This window comes from Trachypithecus francoisi, unplaced genomic scaffold (genome assembly GCF_009764315.1).
Source record: "Trachypithecus francoisi isolate TF-2019V2 unplaced genomic scaffold, Tfra_2.0 Lachesis_group7, whole genome shotgun sequence".
Lineage (NCBI taxonomy): Eukaryota > Metazoa > Chordata > Mammalia > Primates > Cercopithecidae > Trachypithecus > Trachypithecus francoisi.
Genome location: NW_022681472.1, coordinates 28848430 through 28874217, shown reverse-complemented (window position 1 = coordinate 28874217; position 25788 = coordinate 28848430). Strand labels below are relative to the sequence as shown.

Genomic DNA, 25788 nt, shown 5'->3' with positions numbered 1-25788 from the left:
GATCTCATCTTGATTACATCTGCAAATACCCTGTTTCCAAATAAGGACACATTTGCAGGGACTAGGGGTTAGGATTTCAACATATCTTTTGAGGGGACATGATCCAATCCACAACACTGAGCTCTTAAGCAGGAACTCTGTGGTTGCCGGATACTATGCTGTCAACATACTTAAGTATGCCTGTGTCCAGGCAGGACTCCCATCTGCTCATTAGCCTCCTGGACCACTCAGGCCCTCGATGAGCTGGGCTGGCCAGGAGATGGCCACCTGCTAGCAGAGGGCTGGGGTGGAGAAGCCAGGCTCGGGTTTCTCCCTAGGGGGAGGGGATGCCTGCTGAGTGGCATTCAGGTGGACCACCCATGAGATATGGACAAGGAGAGGGGCAGTCTTCATAGCTGCTATGCACACACATTTCTCCCTGCAGCATGGTTTCAATCACCTTGACAGGAAAACCTCAAACTTAGAATCTGGGCTGAAGATGCTTTGTTTTTCTTGCTAATCTATTCTCTCGCATTTTGCTAGTGGTAAGAAAGGTTTCAACAGTCACAGCTCAAAAGCCTGTGAGGAGCTCCTGAAAGACATTGTGTAAGTTCTCTACAGCAACGGAGCAAGTTAAATGAGAAATAGTTACTCAATGAGCAGGATTCTCTGGCCTGTGTGGCTGTGTGTTGTCAATGCTTTCCCCCAAATAATAGATGAGTTGTGAAATGTGTAAATTCTTTGGTATAGCTATTGTAATGTAGGAACTGCAATCCCCAGAAAGGGTCATAATAAACAGTAGCAAGACTGTGGTTCCACACTGCTCTGCCGTGACATTTCCTGGGAAAGCTGGGAGTCACTGCATGTTTACCTGGATCCAGGACCTGCCTGAAAGGTTCTTGGCCCGCCGTGAGTTTAGTGCTTCAAGGACCAGATAGGAACCCGTCTTTTTCAGCACCCTGATAGAAGCTAGTCCTGTCTCATCTTTTTGGCATATAAAAATAGTTCATTTGCACTAACATGTATCCATCTGGTGATACTGGAAGTGCATTTTGTTTTTCCCCAGGGTTCTGATGAAACATTGCCTGCGCATTTAAGCGAGTCATGCTTCTGAGGCCAAGCAAAGAAAATCGCCAAAGAACGACAGTTTCCAGGGTTCACTTAGGAAGAAATTTTCCTTTGGTTCTTTTAACAATGGATTCAGTTACTAGAAACCTGAGTGCACGGTCGAAGCCTCCATGTGCTATCTGTTAACACTGCCCTTCACCTTTTGGACCTCTGCCCCAGGGCTGGCCACACAGACTCTTTTTCTTGGGCCAGACTGAGGTTTCTCAAGTGTGACTCAGCCTGGGGATTAGGTCCAAGCAGAGAAGATAATTGTTTCTAGTTTGGTTTCTCCTTGGGAGGAGGAAGTTCCCTTCTTAACTTTACTCCGTCACCTTTTACACCTTCTGCTGCTGCTCCCCCACACTCCCCAAGCTGGGTCCTTGGATCTCCACTCATTCTGTGCTTTCCCCCTCCCAGGTTTGTTCACTTCACAGCTTCTATGTAGATGACTTCTGGATCCCAGTACCAACCTGTTTCCTGAGGACCAGAGTTAATATCTGCCTGTCCACCAGCTATTGTCACCCAGCATCTCAAATGCAACATTTCTAAATCAGATTCACTGTTGGTGAATTCTGTTCTTCCCATTTAAAACCACTCGGCTCATCTCGAGTGATAAGCTATCTTCAGTCACCTGGGCTTGCAAGTTCAACCTCCTGTGGGAAGAGTTGCTCAGCCTGGGTTTCTCCCTCCATTCCCTGTCCCCTCTCTTGTGGGCCCATTCCTACCACCTCCCTGTGGACTACTGCAATAGCTGCCCTCCTCACTGCTCCCTGCTTCTTGTGCTTTGAAATTCTTCACAGCGGCTTCATTGATCCTATTAACTCACAGCTCTGCTCCTGTTACTTTCCTGCTAAAAAAAACTTTCTAGGGCTTCTCTCTTCCGTATCAAATGAAGGGTCCATTCCTCAGCCTGGAAGGAAGGCCATTCTCAAGATAGGATCTCCTTAGGGAATGCATGTCATTCTCTTCCCATGTTCTATGCTTCAGTCATGAGTATAATCTAACTTTTTTTATCTTTAGGCCTTTCCGGAGAATCTGTTCCCTGGAATCCCCAAACTCCCATTCCCAAATTCATCTACTGCATCACCAACCTTCCAGGCCACGTTTCCCTCTGTACTGAGATGAGATGTCATCATACTCTGGGGCTTCATTTGTGGCATGTGCACACAGATACATACATGTATACTTGTGAGTTACCTGCAGGCTCCTTGAGTCCCTGGGATGGGCGCTTCGGCCTAGCAGATGCCTGGTGTGCAAATGCTGACTATGCAAACCCAGGGCCCACATCTCACCACTTCGGAACCATTACATCCTTGCTTTCCCCACTCTTCTGATTCAGGCACAGGCAATACATTTGGCATAGAAAGAATGACCCTGTTCCCCCAACCCCTACTGATTTTATACTTTGTTGGAGGCAAAAGCAGATTTCCAAGATTCAGATCAATGTCAATTTAGAATTGTTTCTGCCAGTTGGAAAACATTTTGAGAAAATTTGAAAGCTATAGCCTTCTAAGGAAACAGGATACCAAACACATACATGCACCACACCCACCCACCCACACACACACACACACACACATACAAACCCAGCCTGGCTTTACATAGCTCAATCCTGTCAGGCTAATCTTTTGTGACAGAGCAGCAGACCTGGTAGATCAAGGGGGAAACAATAGTTGGAATTTATCTTTGCTGGCTTCAAAACTTTGGAGTCCTGGGTCCCACTCAATGTAATTATCATTAACTTGGTTGAAAGGTTAGAGAAAGGGAGAGTGCCAGTATGAGCTGGGGGTGGTGCTCCTTAGGGGATCAGCCTTGAGTCCAGTGGCCCTGAACACCCACATGAATGGGCCAGATGACAAAAAAGAGAATATATTCAGAGTCAGCATTCATGTTAAGGGGTGGGGGTAGGTGTAGATAAATAACCAGCCAGAAAAGCAACCTTGGCAATTACATAAGTGATCAACACAAACAGGCAGACTTGTCTAGAAGAGATTTCATGTTTAGAAATAATCACACACACAATCAGCAACACAGCATTAGTAAGAACATGATATTGGGATGAAGAAATGCAACTTGCAGGAATTCCATAGTTCTAAACCTGCATTAACTGTATCCCTTTCCAAACTCCACAGCTAAAGATGGGAGGGAGAATTTGGACAACATTCAAGGAAGTGCCACAGAAGTGACTGAACTGGGCTGGGACGTGGGAATGTAAGACTTCTACAAAAAAGTTAAATGAATTAGGTTTATTGAACTTGGAGATAGACACCTTTATAAGGGCAATACTAAAAATAGACAAAGGTTTAAGTTAAAACACACAAGAATAAAATTAGATGTAAAGAAGACTTTCCTCAGTTTTAAGGTGGATAAGTGGGTTGTTAAATTACAACAGATTTCTCTAGGAGGGTCTGTTGTACTCCAGGCTCGCTGGGAGGCAGACCTGGATAACCTCTGAGTATATCTGTCCCCACCTGGCACTGCTGAGACTACTAGAGTACTTATTTAGGTCCATGATTGAAAATTAAGAGGCAGCCAGTGCCTCCATTGTTATAAAGGCCACAAGATTTGGTTATCTTTTATAAAGAGAAATGGAAACATATAACAGAGCTCTTCCTCAAGTCCTGCATTGGGAACATTAGCACACAGCAGGACCTTTCCTATGTAGACACAGTGCAGATTTGATCTGTGGTGCAGCCAAACTAAAACACAGGTCATGGATTGTTTCCCCACTTTTGGTACGAACAAGCCCTTAATCAAGTATCTAATCTGGCTATTTGAGTGCAGGCACCCTAGGTTGTTAATGTCTGTTTCCCAACACTATTCCATTCCAACATTTTTCTTTACCTAAAGTGGGATAATGATCATTAAAAAAGAACACAATAATTTTCCTTACAACACTGCTGATAACTAATAATCACACAGTTGCATGTAAGTTAATTCTTTAAATTTAATCAGTCATTTATAAAACTCCCCAATTAGTAAAAGTTGGCTTATTTTAATAGCCTTAAACATTGGCCACTATTTAAAGAAGACATTCTAAAAAAAAAAAAAAAAAGCAATCACATAATAGTTTATAGTAATTTACAAGTGGATGGTATACATTTAGATACAGAGGTAGAAGTTCACTTTTACAATGTTTCACTAATACACATATACCAAATTCAAGGCACAAAATAGTTTGCTTTACAAAAAAATACTGTAAAAATGTCATTTGCTGTTCTACAACGTGAATAAAACTTTCAAAAGAATCTTTACACCTTTCCATACATATGCCATAGAATAAGATTTCTCCCTCTCACTCATCATAGTTGGCACAAAAATGGGGATTTTCAATGTAGAAGTTCCCATTTTTAAAAACTGTTTCTTTGCAGAGCTGCTATGTATTCTAGGTAAGAGTCCATCCAAAGAAACGAAACACAGCAACTTCCTGAGGAAAGGGCACTTTCTGTATGCAGCAAAATTCATAGGTAGAAAATGGATGATCTTTTAGGATAATTAGGTCTCCAGACACTTAATGAAGTATTTCAGAGATAAAATTAAAAATTCAAGGCTGGGTGCAGTGGCTCATGCCTGTAATCCCAGCACTTTGGGAGGCTGAGGCAGGCGGATCACGATGTCAAGAGATGGAGACAATCGTGACCAACATGGTGAAACCCCATCTCTACTAAAAATATAAAAATTAGCTGGGCGTGGTGGCGCGCGCCTGTAGTCCCAGCTACTCGGGAGGCTGAGGCAGGAGAATCACCTGAACCCGCGAGGCAGAGACTGCAGTGAGCCGAGATTGTGCTACTGCACTCCAGCCTGGTACAGAGCGAGACTCTGTCTCAAAAAAAAAAAAAAAAAAAAATCAGCTAATACTTTAGTCATTGTGACTTTAAGAAAGAGACTTGGTCACCTTTACTGTAATACTCAGACATCATTTACTTCAGTTGATGCAGATTTCAAAATTCCTTTTCAAAAGAGCTAAACGTACAAACACCATGAAAAAGCCACCTAGGCCTTGCAAAACGGAAACTTAGAAAACATGAGAAAATATAGCACTATCAGTCCTTGAAATTGCAAAGATGTCAACTGGCTGGAGTTTAATAACAAGAATGAGTAAACTCTATAGGAATTCTGAAAAATCACACACATGAAATATACAGTCTAGTTATCATTTCTAGACTTCCTGCTCATTAAAAAAATAATGGTAACCTGAAGATGTCACACAGTGCTTCTCTAAAGATTTGACTGGTTTTTGGGTTCTGCCTAAAAGGACCCTGTTGGCAACAACCTAAGTTCACTTTTACTGATCACATTTTCCAAGTACTCTAGTCGGTTCATTTACACTTTATTTTTTTAAAAAGTTGATTAAAAAAAGAAACAACACAAGTTTAGAATCCATAAAACGTCAGCAACGCTGATGTGCATTGGACTGAAACATCTGGATCATCTTCTGACAGAAGTAATATTCCATCTAAAAAGATTCTTAGATTCCATTTTTTGCTTCATTATTGTTTGTGGCTTGTTTTCTTTGAGCAATAAAGGGGTACATGCACTTGTCCGCTCCTAGGAACCGATACATGCACACAACTGCTTCAAACGGGAGGATACTGAAAAAGGAAAGTCACAGCTGTTAGCAAACTTGAAGTTTCAGCTAAGACACTGGGCAGGCATGGAGAGACCCGGTCAGTGAGGGAACCCTCCCAGTTACCTCTTCATGAAGGTCACGATATACATGAGGCGAGGGGTGCAGATCATGGGCTGGTCAGTGAGGATGGCCTTCATGGCCTGCTTCACACAGTAATCAGGCTTCAGAGGTGGCAGAAAAGGCTCAATTTCTTTCCTGAAAGTTATTTATTCAAAAACAAAATGAAGAATTAACACAATAGAAAAGACTGGAAATACATATCAAAACATTAACAGTGACGTTATCTGAGTGATGGGATTTTGGGTACATTTTGTTTTCTTCATAGCGCTTTTCTGTATTTTCCAAATTTTCCTACTATGAACACATTTTATTGGCACAGTCTAGAAAACAAGTTGGGGGAAAAAAAGTAAAATTGGTCTGCTTTTCCATAAGATGAAAAAGTCATGTTTTTAAGATGCCTTAAAATGTATTTCAAATTATTTTCCTATGTTTTGCTTTCAATAGAAAGAGGAGAGGGTGTTTGGCATAGCAAACACTAATCCCAAGCAAGATGCCAAGCTTTTAGTATTAGGTGTAGTCAAAATGAGGGCATAAGCTTTCAAAGTGAAAGGAAGGCCAGGTATCTACTTTCCAGGATGCTGGAAGAGGGAAAGCTAAGGTATATTCTCTAGGGGCCCCTGAAATGAAGGGCATATAGACATCCTACCTTCAGTTTAATTCACTAGGTTACATGTTGGAATGATGGTGTGCAATTTATTCCTTTCATTCTTCATTTTGCCACCATAGTTTTGGACCCCTGCACCTGCTGCTATGCTACACTGGAGGAAACAGAGCTCTGCAAGACCCTCAGCAACTGCTTCCCAAGTACATAAGAGGAAAACAAAACAAAACATAACAAACCACCAACACACACACACGTTCACACAAACACACACGTGTGTGGGATAAGAGGCAGAGCTGGAGTCCATTTTCCAGTTCAGACTTGGAGTCACCCTGACTTTGGAGTGATTCAAATCACCTTCCACCTATTTTGCTGCCTGTTCAGTTCAGTACACGTTAAGAATGGCCCCCAACCAACAGGGAACTGGTTTGGTTATCTTCCTTTGCCTTTCAAATTCACCCAAGCAAAGATTTCAAAGTAAGCATGTCTTCACAAGCATCCTCTTAATGATTCACGGTTTTGTTTATTCTGCTGAGCTCAAGTCAGATGTAACTTGACATTTATATTCCCACATGCCTCCTTTCTATGTGTGTGGGTATTTTATTTCATTTTTCAGTACATCTAAATGGTTCTTCTCATTCTGCCAGAGTGAATCTAGTTACATACGCTTGCTGCAAAAAGGACGTTTCCAAATCTGGAGTGTAATATTCAATGGTCTTTTCAGAAGAAAGGCACGTTAATCTCTGTGACAGTGACATAGTTTCATATCCAGACCCAAGTCACATGAAGGAATTTTCTTCTGGAATCCCTATTTACCAATACCAGTATTAAAGAAACAAAGTAACTCCAAAAGATGAGCTTCTAAGGAAAAGACTGGATATCTATGTTTTCTCTTTACAGAGAAGCCATTTCCTATCTGATGATTCTGGATTAATTTCTGCAAATTAGTATCAGTGTGGCACCAGTCTCTCCCTTGCCAATCTTATACACCAATTTTACAAACTAAATCTTGACCAATGAAAGCCACAGATTGTCAAATGATAGTTAAAATACAAGGCTATGTTTGAAAGTCCAATTCCACATATTCTCCCAATATTATTCTTTTTATCAGTAATAATATGGGTTCTCACTGACCTGATTCGGCAGCCTCGGAACATGCCAGTGTCTACAAGATAAGGGCAAACCAAAGTTGTTTTAATTCCATCCTTTTCAGCAGCCTTTAGTTCATGGCTCAGGGATTCATGAAAACCCACAACTCCAAATTTACTGGCACAGTAATCCTGAGTTAAAGAGGGGAGAAAGCAGAAATACTAAGCCCCATCCCCAGAAATAATATGCCCCATCCCCAACCAAACTGAAGCCTCCCTGGTCCTATTACTATGGTTGGATGTCTAATACATAGGGTTACAGGTGACTACACAAAGAAAAGGAAATCATTTTAAAAAACAGATACCTGGCTGGGCGCGGTGGCTCACGCCTGTAATCCCAGCACTTTGGGAGGCCAAGGTGGCTGGATCATTTGAGGTCAGGAGTTCGAGACCAGCCTGGCCAAAATGGTGAAACCCCGCCTCTACTAAAAATACAAAAATTAGCTGGGCATGGTGGGCATGTGCCTGTAGTCCCAGCTACTCAGGAGGCTGAGGCAGGAGAATTGCTTGAACCTGGGACGTGGAGGTTGTAATTAGCTGAGATCATGCCACTGCACTCCAGCCTGCGCAATAAGAGTGAGACTCCATCTCAAAAAAAAAAAAAAAAAAAGAAAAAAAAAAAAAACAAAGACAGATACCTGATGTGGTTCAGTGCAGAAATAATATTTTCAAAGCAACAGCAGAAACAGATGAATGCTTTTTGTCACATCAACTAAGTATCATATTACTTTGGGGAAGTTACCATAAAGGATTCTGTGAAAGCTAACAAGCTAACAAAGCTAAAGTTAAAATGGAGAGAGGTTCACTTTGAAGTGTCTGGAAAATTTACAAATGGTCTCTTGTTCAGTAAAGGAGAAAGAAAAACCAGTTTGTTTAAATTAATGCAAGAAGAATAAAGGCAAATCTAGCTTAGCCTATAAATTGTTATGATTTGACTTTCTTTGTATGGTGAAGTTAAAATGAAAATGATAACCATGCCTTGTAATCTTAAACTAGAACTTAACCTAAGGGCACACAATATAGGAAAAAAGTTATTGTCCATGGCCCAACTTTAGAAATGGAATCCCTTGATATGGGTGCTATTTAAATAATGTGTCCTTTTGCATATTTGCATGGAGTGATGTTTTCAGTTTTACAAGCATGCAGAGGACAAACAGGATAGAACAATATACATATTCATGCTTTATCATCTGAATATCGTGAAGAACAGGGTTTGATGAAATCCAGTTCTACAATTCTACAAACTTACAATGCAGGATACCTGACCACCTCATCTGATGGGCTAATACAAGATAGCTCAGTTTTGGCAAGGTGACCACAACCGAATGTGAACCTCTGGCCTCATTCTTCTGTTCCCCGCAGCCTCCCATGGTTCTATTCTTGGCCCTGTGCCTCCTGCCATCGTCAAGCGAAGCTGCTAATAAAAATGGGCACACTGAGGGCTGGCCCATATACTTTTCTTGTTGCTGCTGCTTTGTCAAACTAGTGTAAGAGATTTTATGGCAGAAGAGGCAGAAGTCCATTCCCTTTTTTCATTTTGTTTTAGAGACAGGGTCTTGCTCTGTCTCCCAGGCTGAAGTGCAGTGGTGCCATCACAGCTCACTGCAGTCTTGAACACCTGGGCTCAAGCGATTCTCCCACCTCAGCATCCCAAGTAGCTAGGACTACAGGTGTGCGCCACCACACCTGACTTAGAATTCCCTTCCGGTGGCTGGCCCTGGGTTCCTGTGGAACATCCTACACGCAGCACACATGCAGAGTGCCTTTGTGCAGCTTTCATGAATGGAGGGGCAGCAGGTGCTCTCCTGGAGGTTCTGATGTACTTATCACAGGATAAACAGATTGAATGAAAGAAATGCTATATATCTGACAAACCTCAACTCCGGCAGTACTGAACAATCCCAAGGAACTTGCAACTGTCACAATATGACCATGATTAATCTCCAGCATCGTAGGAAGAAAAGCCTTAGTGGTCTGAAACAAAGTTAGATTCAAGTTTTAGAACTGACATCATGAATTTCATCTAAAACCCAATCCAAGATCACAAAACAAATTTTTATTCACATGATGTTACATTTCCCAATTCCTTTAAAAATATTTTACGTTTATCAAAAAAATCTTTTAATTGTCTGGTTAGCTTAGCACTGTATCATCGGCATGGCAGGCCTATTATAAGTCATGACCGACAAGACTGTAATGTAAGAGCTTTTGTGGACAGTGTCTAGAGATGAAAAGAGCCATTGGCAGAAGGTTCTTCATCACCTTTCAAGTGACAGTTATCTGCCCAAGCCAGAGATTTGTTTCTGCTCATGACACTTCAATGCAGCTATCTCATGGTTTGGGAGGGACCACAGCCTACTACAAACATTGCCTTGTATTAATGTGTGCCTTATGGTGATGTCTACATAGTAACAGACCCATCAATGAAGAGATACTCCAGCAGTGTGCTCTGGAATCCCAAGGCTTACCACCAAAGTGAACTAGCAGGAGACAAAGTATTTTAGGATATAAAAAACAGGGTAAATTATAGAACTATTTTTGTGAAAAACATATTATAATGCCAACTGTACACTGACAAGAACGTGTATCATTCTGAACAGTCACATTCCAATGTGGGTTTCACTGCAAGGACTCTGCCACAGATGCAGGTGACTGGCCACAGAGTGAGGCAGAGTGTGGCACACATTCCAGGGTGGGGGACCCAGAGGCCCTGGAACTTGTGCCAGAGGTGGCACAAAATCAGAGGCGGAGCTGATTTCTTACTCACTAAACTCTTTTCTCTCTAGCTCGCTTGTCTTCAAAACGCAAGGCTGTATCAGACAAAAAAAAAAAAAAAAAAAAAATTACTTCAAATTGCTTACAATGATCTATTAACTACTCTACCAGGCTCCCAACAGTTTTATAACCTGCTTCTTAAAAGAAAGCAGTGAAGAGCAATCTGTCTACTGCTGAGTTATCTCCTATTGCCAGCACAGCTTCCCATGATTTATGAAGTTAAAAAAACCCACACAACCAAACACTACAGAGCAGACTTAAGGAAGAGCTGCATTCCCTTCTCAGAGGATTTACTGGCTAAGGTATCACTGAGTTTTTGCATGAAACCTAATTTGGGTTTGTGGGTTTTTTTTGGGGGGGGGGTGCGCATGGGGTGGGGGACAGGGTTTTGCAGTGTTGCCCAGGTTGGAGTGCAATGGCATAATCATAGCCTCGAACTCCTGGGCTCAAGTGATCCTTCTGCCTCAGCCTCCCGAGTAGCTGGGACTACAGATGCACGTCACCATGCCCAGCTAATTTTTAATTTTTTGTAGAGAAGGGATCTATGTTGCCCAGGCCAGTCTTGAATTCCTGGGCTCAAGTGATCCTCCCATCTCGGCCTCCTAAAGTGCTGGGATTACAGGCATGAGCCGCTGCCCTTGACCCTATCTAATTTGTTATAATTTTTGTGTGTAAAGATTGAAAACAGCAATTCCATTAATTCTGATGTTTTTCTATGCTCCCATCAATTATTCATACAGATGCCACATGAATTTTTGTGAAGTATCCCAAGGTCTTCCCCAGTCATCATGCAGCACCCCAGTCCCAACTCACACCGTTTTGAGTTTCCTCATCAGTACCCATGAAATGCTTATTCTCACCTGTGTCATTTGACCCAGGAACTCTTCTGATAATCTATCCCAGACCCTTCCTATGTAAATCAAAGTGTAATATTCATCACATATTTATATAGTCTCTCATACTTTTCAAAGTGCTTTATGTCACTGGAGTCTCCTAATAATTCTTTATTGAAGGTAGTTAGGGTGTTAAACCTTTATCTAGTATTATTCTAGGTCAGCCTGACTTTGTCTATATTTCTGTAAGACGTATAGTCAGTACCATTCACCTTAATACGATTATGTTTTATAGTGTTTTGATTTTGATTGTCTTATACTTATTTGTCTGACTGTTCCAGACTAAGCTGGAAGACCCAGATCAATCTTCCAAATATTAAGGGAAAATTACTTTGCTACACAGAGACAGGCACTGTGGAGGAGAGCTAGTGATACGGTTTGGATCTGTGCCCCTACCCAAATCTCATGTCAACTATAATCCCCAATGTCAGAGGTATGGCCTGGTGGGAGGTAACTGGACCATGGGAGTGATCTTTCATGTATGGTTCAGGACCATTTCCTGGTGCTGCTCTAGTGATAATGAGTGAGTTCTTGCGAGATCGGGTTGTTAAAATGTGTGCAGCCCCCACCCCCACACCCCCCTCACTTCCTCCTGCTTCTGCAGTGTTTACTGCTGTACCCCCTTTGCCTTCTACGATGATTGAAAGCTCCCTGAGGCTTCCCCAGAAATGGAGCAGAAGCCTCTATGCTTCCTGTACGGACTGCAGAACCACAAGCCAATTAGACTTCTTTTCTTTGTAAATTACCCAGTCTCACGTATTTCTGTATGGCAGTATGAGAACAGACTAATACAGCAAGTGAACTCACTCCTTATTACTGCATTGCCCAAGTACAGTGCTGAGGAAGAGAGACACATGTTTCAGCTTGATTGTATTTCTTTGTAGTAGTAAAAACAGAAAGAGTAATTATGACAGTAATTATTATTTTGATCTGTTAGCAAAAAAAGTCAATAACTGGTACTTCAGGTTATTATGGGTTCAACTTTAGGCTCTATAATTTATACATGGGTATTATATCACAGAATTGGAAAAAAGTAACATCACAATGGAATTTATGTATTCCAATCTAAACTAGAAAACAGCCGGGCACAGTGGCTCACACTTGTAATCCCCAAGCTTTGCAGGAGGCTAAGGCAGGAGGTTCACTTGAGCCCAGGAGTTCAAGACCACCCTAGGAAACACTGTGAAACCCTGACTCTACAAAAAATACAAAAAGTTAGCCGGGCATGTACTTGGTTACCTGACAAATCTGAATCACTCACTCACATGTCCACTCTAACTCGAGCCAGCGGCTGGGTCTGACTAGAAACTCAGACATCATAGCAGGTTGGCTCTAATGACTTCCCTGTATTCACGTGCTCTGGTCTTGCCTGCAGGTGTTAAATGACTAATCCAGATCCCCAGCACCAATCAAGGTAGGTGACAGAAGATTAACAAGTTCCTAACTGTTCTTTAAGTGTAATTTGTTGCAAGGTTCTGAAACTGATTAATGTCCCCTCCCCTTCTTGCCCTGAAATGAATCTGGTGGTATTGTTATATAAAATAGTTCCAGTTTCTCCATAAGGAGGGTACTATGGCTGCATGTTCTAAAAAATGTGATTTGGGGACACATTTCCCCGTGTGGGACCCTCCCCCCACCCCCAAATTGTTTGAAGAAGAGTTGAGCTACTGGTTTAAAGAAAAAGGAAAGAAAAAAGGGCGAGGGGGACAGAGAGAGAGAGAGAGGAGGCGGGAAGAGAGAAGAAGGGAGAGAAAGAGAAACCAAACAATCGAGATATGGCTATGTGAAAAAAATCGTTTCCAATTGTGGGCTATAAACATTTGGGGAAATACATTCCAATTTTAAAGAGTAAAGTATGACACAGATTGGCTTGTTGTAATATGAAGCTTTCTTTTGAGAGGGAGATTGTTTTGCTTTGTAAAGCACAGATGGGTCAATGTTCAGTTTAAAACGTGATTTCTTTGCCTAATCAAGGACAAATTTGGCCTTCTGTATAAATTAAATCCAATGTATCTTTGCATTTTCTACATTTTAAGACAAAGATCCATATTCTTTATCTGAAAGGCTCATTAATTATAGGCAACACTGCAATTACTATAACAACCACTCACAGCGTCAACAACCACCAAAGAGCTGCGCGGAGGGAACTGAGAGGTGAAGAAAGCTATCTAGGGCCGCTAATCAGCCTGAGATCCCAGACAGCTTGTTTCTAAGGCTGGTGTCAAACATTTACTCAGCTCTGCTCTGTGTCGGGCAAAGGCAGGCTTGGGGTAGGAGCACCCACATGAGGACCACTCGGGTTTCTTTTAAGCCTGTGCTCAGGTTCCTGCTAGAGCCCAGTACACGTGACTGAGCACGAAGGCTGTTAATCATTTCCTTTGCTGCCTGAATAGAGGCGAGCAATTACTCCAAACTCCTGCCTTATGTCTGGGGCGCATTATTAAACAAACTTTGATCAACATGAATTCTATTCCATACTTTGCAAGAAAAATGCTATAGTTGGGTGACTAGAAAGCATCACATTTTCAGGAATTTTCCCAAGTAACCTGACTAGTTTTCTTTTCTAATTACTCTTGCCCTCAACAGTCTGGTAGATGACATTTGAGATAGCACAGCATATTCTGTCCTTGACACTGCTTGACAGCACAAAGAAATCTGGCACTTTGCAATGAATTATTAATGTGCACAAATATTGTAGCATGTATGAGGTAGAGACCAGCAAAAGGTGAAGTGCTAGTTGCCATGACACCAGTCAGTTCAAGCTAAGGTTCATAATCTTTAACTTTGTCTCAAAGAGTCGTCAGAAGAACATAAAGGGCAAATCTGAAACACACAGCCAAACGGCTTCAGTATAAATTAATGCCTGTGAGGCATGGGCGGATCTGAGAGGGCAGCACAGATAATCTGCTGACCAATAGGACTGCTGAGTTATACCAACTATAAGGATGGATAGATCAGGAGTTATCATCTAGTAAAGGGGTCTCCAAATGCAGTACATGTGATCAGTCTCCAGAGTGAGCTGGTACCCATGCTGGTTGGCAAGGTTTGCTAGATGCTAACTGTAAATCAGAGAATTGCACTCTATTGCAGTGTCCTCTTGCCTGTCTAAAAAACAGAAGAAGACATCAAGTTCTTCCGCAGAAAAATATGGTTGACTCTTGATCTGGGGGGGGTCTCAAAGTCAGTAACCAATATGTGAACCAAGAAGTCTACAGAATTTAGAGTTGGAAGGGGCCTAGGGATTTTCTTATCTGCAAAAGAGAAAACTTTTAATAACTGACTTTGTCTATTAAGTGTGGAGCTAGAGCTTTGATTACCATGATTAATTTGATCACAAGATTCCAGTATCATAATCTGCTACCAGCTGACGGGGTTGCTGTGTGATTTAAAAAAAAAAAAAAAAAAAAGGAAGGACATTCAAACGGACACTGACATTCCTATGAAATATGCTTAACAAGTCTAGTATCTCCTTAGCTCCTCAGGGCTCCTCTTCAAAGCACTGGGCACGTTGAAAGATAACTGTAAAGGTCACATTTGTGATATAAGCAAGAACTTCTTAAACAGACATGTAAGTAACTGCACATAGACATGACATGTCATAGCTTGAGAAATCTTTTAAAGTAAAGTTTACGCCAAATTAACTTCCAACAGCTCCGACTCTCCAGACCATTACTGGTACTCTTAATGACAGACTGTGCAGCCCAGAGCCTGCAGCTGCAGTGTCAGGACAAATTAGCCTAAAGTGGAACAAAAGTCAATGTGAAGAAATGTGGTATCCGGCAAAGTCTGACTTTTGAAATTCTGAGATTGATGACATTTTAAAGGTGTAAGTACGACAGAATGTGTTTTCCATATTTGTAAGCAATTCTAGGTTCCTGAGCACTAAGAGAAAAGCAAAGTTAGTTTCTCACCATAGGAGAAGGCCTCATTATTTTTGTGCACATACACGACTGTCCTGTGATCAATTCAAGAGAAGGTATCTTTTTAAAGAATGGTTTTGAAATGTTTATCTCTTATTTGAAATCCAAGAATGAGAGTAGACATTCATTTCCAAAGAGGACCATAAATCACATAACGCTGGGAGAAAGGCCACCACCACCAGCACAGTACAGTTTTCTCACATCTGCTTACGTTTTTTCAGAATTTCCAAATATTAGCATGATAGAAACTTTGAACAAAAAAGAACACCATCAAGACTCCACTGAACAAAGAACGTCTGACCGGAAATGCTTACGGCACCCATCACATGGCTGGGCAACTTTCCTCTACTGTTCCACCCTTTCTGCCTGTGCAGCTGCCGGAGTTAACTTATCTTTATCAGAATCACAAAGGAACACTCTCCCACTTATTTACAAGGCTAAAATGACATCTGGTGGCGCTCTTCTCTGAGAACTCAGTCACTGTTCCTGGAAAATGATTCAAAAACACAAACTTTTGTGGGGCAACTGTAGGAGTATTCTTGTGCATGTGGTAAGTACTAACTGCTGATGTTGCTGAAATGTTCCACTAGTCCCTGTAGCCTCACAATGTTTTATTCATTGTCCTGTGATCAATTCAAAAAAGCCATCTTTTAAAAGAATCGTTTTGAAGTGTTTATCTTTTATTTGAACATCCAAGAAAGAGTACGCATTCACTTCCGAAGGGGACCATACATCCTATCATGCCTGAAGGTGCTTAAAATACAGTGAACTGTGTTAAAGTTAACAGGATACATCATTCGTGTGTTCAAAAATGTAAAATGGTGACATACTACCAGCTCACCTGGGTAAGGAAAATATGGTTAAAGTACCTCTAAAGGTATCTATTTATTAAGTATACTGACCAAACTTTAGACATTTTACTTTGACCGTAGAAAGTATTATTTGAAAAAAACAATCTTCATTACAAAATTATATCTTTAATTAGGAAGAAAAACCTACATCTGTATTTGCTAGCAGTACCAACTTTAAATATTCTAGCTGCAGCTGACAACAGAAATTCTAACATGCATATGTTGTTGCATAATAGCCTCTTTTTCCTACTTGGGTATGTTTGTAGAGACAGAAAGGTCTCCTGACCAATTGTGCAACAGAGCCCCAAGATATTAAGCCTGGAACTACTATCTCAGACTTAACAAAATGTTCATCTTAATTTCTATCACATTGAGACAAAACATTCACTCTTTAGATAATACAGGAGAGACTAAAGAACATGTCATAATAGTCAAATTTGCGCCAATGTTAAATCTATCCTTTTAAAAACATGTATTATTGTGAGGCCACAGGGATTAGCGTAACATTTGAACAGAATCAGCAGTTAGTACTCAACGCACATGCACAAGAATACTCCTACAGTTGCCCTGCAACCAAGAAGCTAATAAAAGAGCCAGGCTTTTCAAATGAACACCTCGATGATGACACCATTAATTATTCAGCAAAAATAAATGCTTCATTAACTTCTCTTCACACTGTTAAAGGATAGGATGAATTTACCTCAAGGCAGCAACTCAGATATCAACATTCCCTTACATTTTAGAGCTCACTATGCAGAAATACCAGAAATAAGATGACTTAAAACTCAATTTGTCTGTAAAATACACTGGCCTTTGGAATCTAGAAACCCACTTGGTCCTGACTGCCATTACTTAACCTTCCTTTTGTTACTTGACCTCTCTGGATCTTGACTGAACTCATTTGTGAGACAAAAGAGGAGATCTCCAAAGTTTTTTCATCTCAAATATGTTACGATTTATATTCAACAATTATTTTTCCAACTCCTACCACACACCCCAAATACTGAGGTCACGCTGAGGTATTATTTGCCTAAGACTCTCGTAAATGACTCAATAAGGGATCAACTCCATTAGTGCAGTGGCCAGCATTGAGTGATCAGCAAAAATCTCATTGAGTATTTCTATGATGTCACGGCTGTGCCTTTCAACATAACTTGAACGTATGCCTCTTATCTATTAAAAAAATTACAAATTATTTGTTCGAAACAATCATCCTTTTTCTGTGTTTTACTTGAGTCCATGGAGGCTCAATGTGTTAAACAATGAATGCTCAGCACTGTTTCTGAAATGCTGTTTTCCCCGATCTTTCCCCTGCCGGGCCCTAGATGATCAAATGAGTGTTCAATGATCTCCTTAAGCCTCAGGCCCCTCCCCCTATTTAATAACTCTTGATGGAATAATGAAAATAACCCACAAAATTGCAGCCAAATAGCTTGCCAAACAACAGGCTGTCATTAATCTCTTTGCTTTGCCCCAAACTCAAATTGCATCTTAGAAATTGTAATAAAGACAGATCTTCCAAAGGGCAGAGGCTTCGGTTCTGCTCTAGTGACCAGTTAACTACTTCCATGATGCATAAACACATGCGTGTGAGCTTAGCCACTGCTCAGGCCATCTGCAGTGGCAGACTTCCTAGCCCCTGTTCCAACAGCATGGCTCTCAATGTGCCCATGATCATCAACCCCTGTAATTCCTAATTGTAAATAGTTTAAATTCTTCCCTGCTTTCTAGTTTGCTTACTGTGAAATCTTTAAAAAAATTTAAATCTTTACCTAAATGAAGGGTAAATATATTCAAGAGATTACAGTTGAAAACTTAATGTTTTTAAACATGCACTGCTAGAACTTAGAATTCATTCAACATGTATTAGGGTCTATGAAGTACCTACATTGGGATAGGCATTGTTAAAAAACAAAAATAAATATTTGTGAACCTCTTAAAGGATTTTAAAGATTGCAGATGGCAACTTTCCTATAAATCAGTGGTTTGCTACATTAGAATCACCTAGGGAGCTTTTCTTCCTGGTGTTCAGGACACATCTCAGACCAGTTATACCAGAATCTCCAATGGGAGAATCAGGCATCAGGAGGCAACGTCCCTCAGGTGGTTCCCATTTGTAGCTGAGTTTGAGAACCAGTGCTCTAGAACAGCGTTTCTCAATCTCAGCACCATTACATTTGGGGCCGGGTAATTTTAAGCCATAGGATTGCCCTATGCATGGAAGGATGTTTAAGCAGCATCCCTGACCTCGCTCCACTAGATGCCAGTAGCAGCTCCACCAGTCTGACAAGAAAAATGTCTCCAGATGTTACCAATGTCCCCTGGGGGCAAAATCACCCACATGAGAACTGCTCACTAGAAAGAACATGTACATTAGGAAAGGAAGTCCCATATACTCCAGTGATGATTTTCCCTTAAGCTTTCATTCTCATATTGTAATGACATTTTCCTAGGTTTGGAATATATTTGGGGCTGAAAATTGAAAAAAAAAAAAAAAAAAGGCAACAACTTAAATCTGGATTCAAAACTTCATCACTTGCAGTTTCTGTACTTCAAACCACCACTCCACCATGAAATTAAGGACAATAATACTGATCCAACAAGTCTGATATATTCTAGCTACCTCACAGAGGAACAATATTGAAATGTAATAGAAGATCACACCAATCACTTACCAATCACAACTCTGGTTAAACCACCTAAAATATTATTACTAAATTATGAGAACTGAAAAAAGAAAACTTCCTTTTAAGGACAACAAATATACATGAGACACCATTCCTTCCATTATCTAGCAACACCACACAGTTCTTCACTGGCTAGCCCTGACTTTCTGCTGCGGTGCTTAGGGCAGCTGTGAAAACTCCACCCTGGGCAGAGCAACCAAGAGGAAGCATGAGCTAAAGGGCACCTGGACTCTTCCTTTCAGACACTGGACCTGAATCAAAATTTAAAAAATAAACCTAGATCAGAGTGGGCCCCAGAGTGCGCAGTCTGACATCTTCCTAGGTACAAGATTCCTAAAGGGCTGGTTAGCTCAGGAAAAAAAAAATTGTGTGTGTGTGTGGGTAGGGGGGAGATGGAATATTGAAAAAGTGGGAAGAGTAGTTCCTCTTCAAACTTTGACACATATGCGCGTAGGAATCACCTGGGCTCTGAATCAAATGCAGACTTGGATTCAGTAGTTAGGTTGTGCTGCTGTGGCTGCTTGGGACCACAAGCCAAGCACAAGATTCTAGAGTGAGCCTGAGCATTTATCAGGTAAAGTCTGGTTCAAATCAACTCCAAGAGCCCCTAGTATGAATGACCATGGGACTTTGTGGACTAACTCTATGTCTGTTTGCCTTGGATCCATTTTTAGCATGAGCAAGCCACCCAATCCCATTAGAACAAAGTTTATAAAGAAGAAACCTAAAAGACTTCAAATCCTCCCCACCACATCCACAGAGGCTTTGAAGGCTTATCTTTCAAGACAGGGACTGTAGACTCCATCATCCTCAGCACTTCCCTCACTAGCTTTCCAACTGTACCTTGGACAAGTGAACCATAGAGGCTTTTATACTCTGGTAAGCCTCATTTAGGGAAAAATTACCCCTTTATAGATCACATGCTTGGACCATAAGTTTGGACACTACCAGTGGCCCAAAGTGCACAATTTTGAAAATTCATGATTAACATTTCAAAGGCAAAGCTTATGAAGCTATCTGGAATTCTGATCCCATAAGAATATTATATAACAGAATAAAGGTTTTACATTTTGTTAGGAGATAAGCTAACAAAATGAACTAAACTAAAACCACACTTAACTGATATTTTGGTACCAATTGTTAATAGAACTTTGTTCAGCCAGTCCTTGTAGAAGAGCTCTTTCCATTCGTGACTATTTTTGTGTCCAGTTTGTCAATACTGATACGCAAACTAGGAAGAGAAAGAAGGAAGCTGGGTGGCCCAAGGATGCACTACACTATTCTCAAGGAAATAACTCTCTCCAATACAAGCTATGGAAAAGTACAGAAAAGGCCCAGAAACACACAAGTGGGACTTTGGTAATAAAATTCTAGTACAGTATTGGTTCTTCAGGCTTGAATTTTACATGCTTGTCTAATCTACAGAGCAAGCTTTCTGGGGATATTAAGCTAGGGTTAATCAGTTATTGCTAAACTAACCATGCTAACAAAAAATCAACATCTGAAGACTAATTCTTATACCACAGGGCAAAACCCATAAGTGACTCACAGGAAAATCTACCTACTGTACCAGGAGCTTTGAACTTGTAGCCCACAGCTAAGTATTTGTACAGGCTTTAACCTGGAAGCCTAGGCTGAGGGTTTGGGTCCTAGCTTCTTCCTTCCCTGGCAGTGACCTTAGGGAAGTCCCTTCACCTCTCTGGGTTTGTTTCCTCATCCATAAACATGAGGATAGTGGCTCTACTTAATTCAGAGTTGCTGTGAGGCTCAAATGAGAGAAGTGTTTATGAAAAGGCTTTGTAAATTTAAGTGCTATAAAAAAGCTCAGTAAATGTACACAAGGCTCATTAAGCATATATTTACAGACTATTTTTGTTATAAGTGCTATCTATTTTTGGTTAGGTTTCCTCAAGTTCCTGCAAGTCCTGGTTCTTACTATGTATGGCTCCCAGTCCTCCCTGCCCTCCACGCAGTGCCAGACCATACTTTCGGTTAAAACACAGTATCTGACCTAAGAAAAGAAGTCTCAAAATCATTGCTAAGCAGTTGCTTCAGCTGCCTAGTCCCTTTCATCCCGAGTCCTAGATGACGATGGAAAACAACAAAACTTTCCAACACCACCTCCTTTCTAATTCTTCTTATTCAGTCCCATTTTACTATAGGCAAAAAATGACTGTTATAAATAAAAATTGCAACACTTTAACAGTCCAGCAAACATAATAAAAATATAATACAAAATCATTTAAAAATAATTCATTACACCTTATGCTTCTCTTTCCAAAGAGACTGTAGGACTAGCCCATGTAAAAAACCCTTAAGAAATCAGTAGGGGGCAGTATGTTAATTACAACTTACAGGTGGGAAAATTCAGGCTTTGAATTTTAAGTTTCATTTGTTCTCAAAATACCCCTGTGTTTACATAAGTAACACTTATGCTATTTTGAGCCCTATTGTTTAGGATAACACTTAAGAAGCTGCACCATGTTAATATTCAAAAATTCCAGTACTAACCTATTTGAAGGAAAGGCAAGAAATTCACATTTTATGCAAGCAGCATATAAGAAATACTTGTCGTTTTTTCCAAACCAAAAAATACAATGTTAACACCACTGCCACTTTTCACACATTTTTGTGTGATCTTTGAAAGTTTCACAGACCAAGTAATGTTTTGTTTCCAAATGTGAATTCATTGTAATTGGCTTGTCATTGTAAGGGGCTAATTTGACAGCACTCAAGGTTGTGGCAGTAATTGCCCTTACTTGTTAAATATTCTAGCAGCATTTGCTGCAGTGTTGAAAGTTTTACGATGATTATAAGAGGATATTCATTTTTTTTCCCCCTGTGGCTCACTTCATTTTAGTTTCAGAGCATTTAGGAAAATGGTCCCTGACAGGTGTGAACTTCAGTTTTAAGAGAATTGACAAATAAAGTAAAAAAGAAAAAAAAAAAATTCAAGAATGAAATACACTGGGGAAGCTCTTCAAGTGAAAAATGTTAGCATTCCTTCAGACCACATGAAAAGGTGTGCGTCCCCTCGCATCCCCTCCAGTACGGGGATGGCATAGGCCTGTATAAACCCAGGGATGCAGGTGACTGAAACTAGCCAGCCAGGTATGTCAAGGCAAATGTGACTGAATCCCAAGGCCATGCTCTGCCAGCCTAGGCTCTGAACAATGGTATCTTAACAGAATGATAATTCACAATACAGGGAAGCTTCCGAAGGCTACCTATTATGGGAACCAGCTGGCAGTGACCTTAGGGAAGCTGTATGCTTTAGAAAGAATCAGAAACCCCCATCTTCTGAGTTATTTTCCAATTATGTCTATATGGGGTCTCAGCCTAAAGGAGCTTCTAGGTCAGTTGATAGAATCTAGAAGTGTTAGTTCTTTGAATACCTAACTACTATACTGACTTCTGATAAGAAAGATTAACACATTTTAATCTGATATCTGGAGTTAGAGGCTCAAAACATTGAACTTAACCCATTCAGCTGAGGCAGGAAATACTTCTCTATTTAAGGACTATTAGATTTTGTCATACTCCAAAGATTAGTTACAAAAGACCCTTTCTCTCAGGAAAATACTGGTTCCATGTGCAGGAAATAAGATACAAATCCACCCTGCCAGTACACCCCCTAGTGGAACTTCAGCATAGTACAGTTTAGGGGTCCAAAAACATCCCAGGTATTTAGGACTTTCCCAGGTCCAGTGGCTGTAACTCCACCATAATAATGTCTTCTACTTATTACTGAGCATACGAAAACAAGCAAGCAAGCAAACATAGCATGTCATCTGCACATTCATCCATATAGGCAGATATCTGAATTAGACACATGCAAATAGACTACTTATTATCATTGAAACAGGCTTAATTTTAGTTTCTGAAAGAACTAAAGCAGAAAGTTTAGATGAATTTGCTATTAATATTTCTCAACTCAAGACAAAACTTAAATGTAAAGGGGTTTCCTACTTAAAATTCTTCTAACTCTCAAGTGAGGCTATTAAATTTTCTCAAATTGTCATGGCTTAGATATATTCAAGTTACTAAAATCGATTCAATAGAATTTGCCAAAGATCTCGAAAATCTGCAGCATGATCAGAGTAAAAACAAATGTAAGGGAAGAGAATAAGCAGAGTAAGAGCAGTTAAGTATTAAACTATAGGGTTCGTAGTGACCCAATCCTGCAATGAATAGCTAAGGACTCTGCCGGGGCACTCTGCATTCAGTCTTTTTGAGAAAGCTATTCAGTCAGTGTTAGTGTTAGCATTAGCACAGGCTACACGATGCTTCCACTTTGACATCTCCTATAGATTAATTTTTATTTGGGCAAATAATGGATAAAGCCTGGGATGTAGAAATAATGAAGCAGAAAACAACAAATACCAACTTTGCTTCCTTCCAGGAATTGAGATAAATAGCACAACTCACTCCATGATCAAACAAGAAAGGACCATTCCCTGAGCCGAGAATTTCATGACTATTTTACAGGGACTGCCACCTTAATATATAAAAATATTATTAAGTGAACATGAAAATATTTTGAATTTGTTTTTCTCATGAACAGTGACAGATTTTTTTTCTGAACTATTTAAGTTATGTTGTCTTCAAGTAAAACAGGACTCAAATGGCAGAACAGCCAAGCAGAGGCTCTTGTGTGAAGCTTAAGTGTGTGCAAGGCTCTCTCCAGGCACAGTGAGGAGTCCAGCCCATCTGAAGTTTACAGTAGATGAGGGGATAAAATAGGTGTTGACCTGGAAAAGCAGGTGGAAATCAGCTTTGAAAGGCCCAGGATGCCATGCTAATGAGCCTGGACTTCACGCTGTGAGCAATATGGTCATACAAGGGTTTTAAGCAGGCAAATAACCAACTCAAGGCTGCTTAGATGACCATACCTTGGAAACCCAAAAGCGAACGCAGGAAAAGAAGATCAGAGGCACTTTCAAGAGTCCACGCAAGAAGTGATGGAGGCACACAGGAGGAAGTAGGAAAGGAAAGAGGGGATCAATCAAAGCACAGGGGCCCAAGAGAATGGTCAGGATTTAGGGACCCATGAATGTGTGCAGGCTGGAGAGGTGAAGATAATGTTGATGTTTCTAAGTCTGGTGACCAGAGAATGCAAGAAGGAGCAAAGAGGAGTTTGTTCAGTTTTGTGACATGCTGCTTTAAGAGAATGTGTGGCGCAGTCAAGGTAGTTGTGTGAACTTGGGAACTATCCTAGAGATCACAGTTGAAGCCACTGCAATAGATTACCCAGCTAGATGGAGGTTCTGAGAAGAGGTCTGAGCATACAAGACTAAACAGTCATTACAAGTTGGAGGTGGGGAGGCTAAAAGGATTCGGAAGGCACACAGAGAAGCACAACAAAGTGGGCTTATCATGGAAGCTAAAGCACTTGAGTTTCAAGGAGACGGTCAAGAGGGTCACATTCTGTAGAAAGACGAAGCTGCACACTGGATTTGGCAATGAGGGGAGTGCTGCTGTTTTTTTCATTTAGGTTAGAAATGATGACATTGGTTATTTAGGAGTATTTTTTAAACAACAGAAAAACAGACACAGATTAGAACGTATTGAAGATGTTGGAGAACTTTTTATCTGATGTAACGTCTGGTTCCCTATTCACACCAGCTACGTAAAGTGATATTTTATCATGTCATAGATTTTTATTTCTAGTAGCAACAGATTTGGGCCCAGCATGTAATGTATCAAATACAGAAACTCAAAGTTCAATGAGCATGTGATCCTATTTTGTGTATACAGGTATACAGTCCCAGGTACCAAGCAGTTCCTATCAAAAGAGATGTTTTACTCAGTTTTCAACTGTGACTACAAGAATAAGATAAAATTGACCTCAGGTCAATTTACAACTCTGTTTAAGACATTGAAAGTACTTCTAAAGTTCAAACATTTTTATACATATGACATATATTTAATAACAGAAACCAGTTCTAGTGAAGACTTTTAAAAATAGGCCATGAATTCCAAGTGTTTAGTACCTATCTTAAGATAGGAAATCAATACTCTCTATAAACTACTTAGTCTTACACCTATTATGGTAAGGAAGAAGAAATACTGGCCAAATATTTTTATGAATACTTTAGAAATGAATGTAAGAAGCCTTGAACAAAACTAGGTTTCTGTAACCAGAGAACAGAGGAATGCAGTATGTGAGATTAAAAACCAGTAAATCACATAAGAACCTAAACATTAATGATTAGGGACCATTCATGAGATATTAGGTACAACCGCAGCACTAATGTCTTTAAGTGCTACATTACTCAGATCTAGCTGGTGGGCTTTTACTTTTCCTGGATAGATTTTAACTAAATAGACTTTAGACATTTGGATATAGATAAATGCTTAATTCAGTAATTAGTATTTTAAAACTGTGAAACCTTTTAAGTTAAGTGGTCTATTAATTAACTACCAATTATCTTGTCTGACTACCATATCAATAGAAGTAAATTACCTACTAGCTATTTGACAGATTTAGTCCTTTACCATGCAAAAATTCTTCAGAATATAAAAAGCCTGGAGTTAAATGCTTTTGCTTCCCCCTTTTGGTTAATCAGGGATCAATTTGCTGCTCACGTATAAAGGCCAAATGCAGCTCTTTGGTCAAAAAGGATCTACAGATAAACTTTGGCTTTTAGAAATAGCAAGGTAAGATTCTGTTCCTCTTAAAAAATATACAAGTAAAGCAATGTTAGTATTTTGAGGGAAACATGGGTTTGCATGGAGACCAACTTTCCATATTTCAAAGTAGAATACAGAGAGGTATTTTTCTTTTCCTTTTCTTGAGACAGAGTCTGGTTCTCGTCACCCAAGATGGAGTGCAGTGTTGCGATCTCAGCTCACTGCAGTCTACAACCCCTGGGCTCAAGCCATCCTCCTACCTCAGCCTCCTGAGGAGCTGGGACTACAGCACATGCCACCACGCCCAGCTAATTTTTGTATTTTGGTAAAGACGGGGTTTCACCATGTTGCCAACCCTGGTCTTGAACTCCTGGGTTCAAGCAATCCACCCTCCTCGGCCTCCCAAAGTGTTGGGATTACAGGCTCGAGTCACTGCACCCTGACCAAGAGCGGTATCTTTCAAGTTTTTACATCTCACCCAGATACAGACAGCCCACATGAGTA

The 25788-nt window shown here is 40.5% G+C and overlaps 1 protein-coding gene across 1 annotated transcript in view; it reads right to left on the bottom strand.

Moving 5' to 3' along the window:
* Positions 1-3317: 3317 nt before the first annotated feature.
* RDH10 (retinol dehydrogenase 10) overlaps positions 3318-25788 on the bottom strand; it is a 29949-nt gene continuing 7478 nt past the window's right edge. Inside the window, exons 3-6 of the mRNA XM_033203584.1 lie at positions 9401-9499; positions 7512-7657; positions 5780-5911; positions 3318-5678 (exon numbers count right to left, since the gene is read on the bottom strand). Of these exons, the coding sequence (XP_033059475.1) occupies positions 5555-5678; positions 5780-5911; positions 7512-7657; positions 9401-9499 (501 nt within the window). The 3' untranslated portion in view covers positions 3318-5554. The remainder of the gene's footprint in view (positions 5679-5779; positions 5912-7511; positions 7658-9400; positions 9500-25788) is intronic.